This window comes from Pyxicephalus adspersus, chromosome 10 (genome assembly GCF_032062135.1).
Source record: "Pyxicephalus adspersus chromosome 10, UCB_Pads_2.0, whole genome shotgun sequence".
Taxonomy (NCBI): Eukaryota; Metazoa; Chordata; class Amphibia; order Anura; family Pyxicephalidae; genus Pyxicephalus; species Pyxicephalus adspersus.
This window is the reverse complement of record NC_092867.1, coordinates 23,129,893-23,136,082: the sequence shown is the minus strand read 5'-3', so window position 1 is coordinate 23,136,082 and position 6,190 is coordinate 23,129,893. Positions and strand designations below refer to the sequence as shown.

Genomic DNA, 6,190 nt, shown 5'->3' with positions numbered 1-6,190 from the left:
TTAGGGCAGGGATCAGCAGGGGGCGCTGTGCCGGCTTCTTTCGTTCTGCACTGCAGCCAGGAGGAGACACGCGCTGCAGCCAGAGAGGAGAGGAGACACACGCTCCAGCCAGCGAGGAGAGGAGAAACACGCAGGATCGGGTATTTGGTGAGTATCTTATTTTAATTATTTTATAACACATTTGTCGTATAAGATGCACCAACTTTTCCCCCCCAGTTTTGGGGAAGAAAAAGTGCGTCTTATACAGCAAAAAATACAGTACCTACTTTTCACTTAGAATACATAGATCCAGTGCTTTGTTTAAAATATATTTTTTTTATCGCAATTTACTAAAATGATGCAGTAATCTTTAGATTGCAATGGATCCTCGTCATAGACCAAATCCAATCACTTTTATTGATCAACATAGATGCAATATGCAATTCTGTGAAAAAATTGTCTCATCTTATTTAATACAGGAGATATAATGGGCACAGCAATGCAGAACCTGGACAGTCTTCTGGCCATGCCATATGGGTGTGGGGAGCAGAACATGGTGCTCTTTGCTCCCAATATCTTTATTCTTCAGTATCTAGAGAAGACTCATCAGCTCACAATAACTGCACATACACATCCATTTTTGGAACTAGATTGGCTGGAACAGCTGTTTTTTATAAACACGTTCTTCAAATATTATCCAAAACAGTTTTTCACATTTATTTTACATAACATGGATATCAATAAAAGTAACAATAACTTAACCCAATCCAATGAACCCAACTTGACTTGTTGTGGCTGCTGTTCCTGGAAGGCCTCCAAACACCAAAATGTCTGGCCATCTAAGGCTGAATTGTTTGATATTTTGTCTCTTAGCCACCAAACCCTGGCCCAGATACCCTCCCTGGCCTAAACAGAGTTGCCTATTTACCACCCATTTTTAAAACTAAAACGAGACCCATACCACAGACAGGTTCCCCACACTCCACCGCACCTCCAAACTGCTGCCTTCCAGAAAGCCAGGCACCAATCCAGACCGAACAAAAACAAGCCATGGCCTACTAACCAAACTCAATCAATTTTGTGTGCATTTATAGCCCTTTGATTAGTTGCTTTAGTTGCCTGTAAATGCTGTTTAATTTTCAAATCTCCACAGGTTAACTGGCTTTGTGGTGAAGTCCTACAGCAAATCACTATCTTACATATTTATAGATGAAAGTCACCTCAATCACTCTATTACCTGGCTGAAGAACAACCGTAATGAGTCGGGTTGCTTCCGCAGCGTGGGAAGACTTTTCCACAATGCATTGAAGGTAAACATTCTACAGTTGGCAATGTCCAAAGAGAAAATTGTAAAGATAACAATTTGTCATGGTCATGTACAGGAGACAATCTGCCCTAGACTTGAACTTCAGTGAGGTCACTTAAGCTGCATACACATGTGCAATTATTGTGGTTGCACTGCACGATGCATAAATGAGTGCTGTACATACAGCACCGTTCTGCTCTATGGAGAGGAGTGGGGGAGAACGACAGAGCCGCACCCTAACGACGGGTGCTGTACACTTGCCCAATTCTTGTCCGATATCAGCCCTGAGCTGATTATCTGACCAGAACCATTGGATGTGTGTACGTAGCTTTAGTGTAGAACTCAAACAATTTTCCCAAATATATACCCAGGTTATTATTTATTAAGCTGAATTAAAGGCCAGGTGTTAAGTGTCTTATAACTCAAAGTCCATCTCCATTTTAGGATTTTAAAATATGGTAATTATTCATAAAAGTGTAAAAGTAAGGATCATATCAGCTGATCTTAACTTTTAAGAATTGGGTAATCACAATAATGCCTTTTTTTGCTGTTGCAGAAATAACAGCAGTTTTATGGGGATCAGTATGATTGCCATCTTTATAAATGTGCCCTTTATGTTTATGTTTATCTTTTAAAGGCGTGGTATGTTTTTTATTACAGGGAGGTTTGGAAGATGATACGGCTTTATCTGCTTATATTACAGTTGCACTGCTGGAATCTGGTCTAACTGTTGAAGTAAGTAATACAATGGGTGTGATTAATGTATTGACTTAGTTTACTGTTAAAGGAAAGGTTGTGAGAATTTGCTGTGGCATATCTGTGGCATCTGTGATGCCATATCTGTGGCATCTGTGGCATGACTAGGATACAAAGAAAACCAATATTGTACAAGGGTACCATATTTTTCATATGATTTTTGGGACATAACTTATTTAATAATTAGAAGATACAAAATACAGTAACCAGTCAGAATCAATATCTCACTAATCTATGGTAGGATTTTACTGAAAAAGAATAAGGTGTTTCAAAGTCAAAAAATGTCATCATTCCCATCTTAGATATGCGGTTGGCACAGAGGAATTGTGCATGTGTGTACGCTGTCTTTTTATGTTTAAAACGCATATCAAACATAGGTCATCAAAATTCCCTTGACTTTAATTGAGCGGTGTACGTAGCAGTTATGAGACCGAGCTTTCCCTTCTATGCATTGCACTGTTTCTTTGTAGGATAATCAGTAAAGGTTATGTCCTTTGAAGTGCAGGTAACACAGGCCAAATGCAGCCTTTTCCTGGCAAATTACATTTACCAGTGAAATGATCACATTTTTGGTTGAAGATATATTTTAATGTAGTCTACCTATAAGGGCGCTTTTAAGACACGGAGTTGTTGAGGTATGTAACACTGAGGAGATAAGCTGGAGAACCCTGACGCAATATTCCTACACCACTGGGCAGGACCACCTCCTATTCTCCATGTTGCTTAAGCACCCCCGGAAACAGAGGTCCAAGGGACCTGGGAGACACCGTACAAACTTGGTTGGCACTAGATACCATAACAACATAATTTTGTCATTCTGCTCAACCAGTACCACATTAAGTGAGATCTTAGATGTGCCATGTCAAACCAGCCCTCCAGCTACCAGGCTTTCATATATAAATGCAGCTTTTGAAATGTCTATTCAAGGTGGCTGTAGATATGCTCTCATACTCTTTTCAACTTAAGAATGCTTCACAAATTGGTGGGAATTAAATTAAAAATGTATGCATAATTGCAGGATCCTCTGGTGAGGGACTCTATGGCCTGTCTACAGAAGGCATCTGCGAATGTGACCAAAGTTTACACCATGGCTCTGATGGCATACGCCTTTACACTGGCTGGAGAAAATAAGCTAAGAAATGACTTATTGGAAAAATTAGAAGAAAAAGCTGTAAAAGGCGGTAAATTATACTTTTATTATATTGTAAATATTATATTGATAAATAGAAGGTTTACTTCATGTAAATATGTAGTTATTAGTTAACAGGTTTTCAGTTTGCTGCAAACTTTACAAATTTTCTATGACATGTACAGGGGAGTTAGGCAGCCTGTATGCCTAGTGCTAAATAGCAAGTAAGACTAAAAGTTAATACATCGCTTAAAGTGGACATCTAGTCACATAGGTTTCTTCTTTGAATTGATCTACAGATGGACAGATTCATTGGAAACGTGATTCTATTCCTCCCAAGCAAGATTCATACTGGCACCGAGCTCCATCTGCAGAAGTGGAATTAGCTGCCTATATGCTCCTGGCTCTTATTTCTGGGCCTAAACCAGACATGGATAAAGCTATAAAGGTTGTCAACTGGTTAAGCAAACAGCAGAACCCCTATGGAGGCTTCTCATCTACACAGGTATCTTATAAGGAGGATAAAGAAGTGATGAACTATAGAATATATTGTCATAATGTAATAATAAAAAGCAAACTAAAGCAAAACCATTAGTGACACCTATAGTAATCATTTTCCATATTTCATTTTCATTCTGTCATAAAAACTTGGTCACCTGAGTTTGCCTTTGTTGACCTTGCAAAGGTCTTTTTTGATTATCCAGAATTCGTTTAAGGAAAGTATGCCTAAAGTTGACAGATGCTTGCAAAAATCCAGCTTACATAAGTAAACTTTAAGAATTAGTTTAAAGTGGACATAACTGCAATATCAGACATAGTATTAGATATTTATTCCCAATTACTTGCGATGCAGTAGATGTAGTATTTTGTGATTGGTTGGTGCTGATGTCATTGGTGTTATTACAGATCAGGCCATCATCACAAGACACAGAAAAGACTTCTTCATCTCACTGCCATTTCAGACCCCTGAGCAGTATCATCACCATTTTATTCTGTGGAGCCGGTTATCACCCAAATCTGTGTTGCCACCCCCATCTGTGTAGCCTGTTGTCACCCCAATACATGTTGCCACCCCATCTGTGGAGACTGTTGTTACCCTCATCTACATAGCCCATTGTCACTCTAATCCTTGCTTTCTCCTCAATCTATGGACCCCAATGTCCTCCTTATCTGTTGTTACCCCCTTCTGTGGAGCCCATTGTTAACCTAATCTGCATTGGCACCCCCTTCTGTGGGGGTTGTCACTCTCATCTGTTGTCACCCAAATCTGGATTGTCACTCTCATCCCCTGACATTCCCTTCCATGGAGCCCTGTGACCCCAATAAAACCTTGTGTGAAGCCCCCCCTGCTAAAAAGCTCTGGAGCATTGCTGACCCCCCTACGCTGCATTTATAACCGAGATTGCATATCACTGTTCTCACCCTGCATGGGGCAGAGTGTTCAGGCAGAATGACCAGACCCTCATCATGGAGATGTCTCTATGCCCAAAAATTGTAGGTAGGAGCAGGCTAGAATCCCAGTTAGCTTTCTGTTTATTTCTCTCCTAGTTGTCTAGATTTGCCCCCTACTTCCTATATGGTAAAACTGTTGTCAACAGGACAGATAATGAGGTTATATTATTATAATAATGTTATTAATAAAACTTTTTGCAAATAGACAGATAACAGCGACACAGTGGGAGGAGAGGACCCTGCCAAGTAGAGCTTATATCTCTCTAGTGAAGACCCATAAAGCAGTTGCATTTTCACCCAGAACATTTTTTGGATTAACACACTATAAATCTCTTTTATAGGACACAGTGGTGGCTCTTCAGGCCTTGGCCAAATATGCAGAGATTACATATAGTGAAAAGGTGGATGTAACAGTCACGGTCACTTCTAAAGTGGTCAATTTTTCAGAAACCATGCATTGATGCACACAGGATTTCAGGTATTAGATAAACATTTTTTCACACAATAGCAAATGTCTGCTTAGCCACTGTCAAAATGTGGCAGTGTAAGCGCATTGAGTTCCTGGTGCCCAAGGGGGATTTTTTTTAGAGAGGAACCACCCTGAAGTCTACTATAAATGAAAGTCATAGCAATTTTATGGGTAACAGTTTATTTACTGGGTAACTCCACCAGACATGGAGAAAAAGAATCTGCATCTGGATACCCTTAATAAGCAAATGTTAGGAATAGCCTAGAAGACCTCCGGTCCATGAATATTTGTTATATTAAATGTTTTTACTTCTTACAGGTACACAGGTCCCAGGCAAGAATCCAACATGGCTGTTTTAGAGGTGAAGATGCTATCTGGTTTCATTCCAGTAAAGGGTACAGTAAGGCAGGTAAGTTCTAGTTCTTTAAGTACCCTGTCAATATCTGTAATATACCGACTTATCACCATGATACCAGGGGCAATAAAGTCCAAATCATAATTTCAACAGTTCTCATCTCTTGTACCAGTTGCATACATTGTACTTAGAAAAATTATAGCTCTTTATAGGCTGGGCAGGTTTATACATAACAAGAATAGAGACCAGATTAAAATACTTTATAAAAAAAAGGCTGCCAGGCAAGCATGGATTTTATTTTTAGTAAAAGTTGTGTCTGCATTGACATATATCCATTCATTGGGATGACAGGACCTCTTCTTGCTATTAGGTGCAGCTTCCAAACACCTAACATATAGGTTGCAGCTGTTCCTGCTTTTATTGCCACTGGGAAGAAAGTGATGTTTTACATTCTACATTTCTACAGTGTTGGCCCAGTGCCCATAGATATAAAATATTGACCACCAGAAAACGGTATGCACATTGCAACAAAATTGTCTTGTACCGGATTTATTCCAGGTTTGCTTATTCACCCAGATATTCTCATAATGGTTCAGTCTTGAAAAGCTTTAATAAATCAGATCCATTCTCTGAAAATGTTTTTTTGAGATGTAACATAGATATGTAATATGAAGACTCATCTAAACAACACATTTAATATGTATCCAGTCATGCAGGTCCTTACATCATAAAGGTTGGGTTTAA

At 39.3% G+C, this 6,190-nt stretch overlaps 1 protein-coding gene across 1 annotated transcript in view; it reads left to right on the top strand.

The window, feature by feature from the left end:
* The window catches only part of LOC140339947 (alpha-2-macroglobulin-like), a 117,084-nt gene that overhangs the window by 41,078 nt on the left and 69,816 nt on the right, over positions 1-6,190 (top strand). The window contains exons 18-23 of the mRNA XM_072424873.1: positions 1,121-1,289; positions 1,946-2,020; positions 3,060-3,222; positions 3,470-3,675; positions 4,964-5,056; positions 5,396-5,500. Coding sequence (XP_072280974.1) covers positions 1,121-1,289; positions 1,946-2,020; positions 3,060-3,222; positions 3,470-3,675; positions 4,964-5,056; positions 5,396-5,500 — 811 coding nt within the window. The remainder of the gene's footprint in view (positions 1-1,120; positions 1,290-1,945; positions 2,021-3,059; positions 3,223-3,469; positions 3,676-4,963; positions 5,057-5,395; positions 5,501-6,190) is intronic.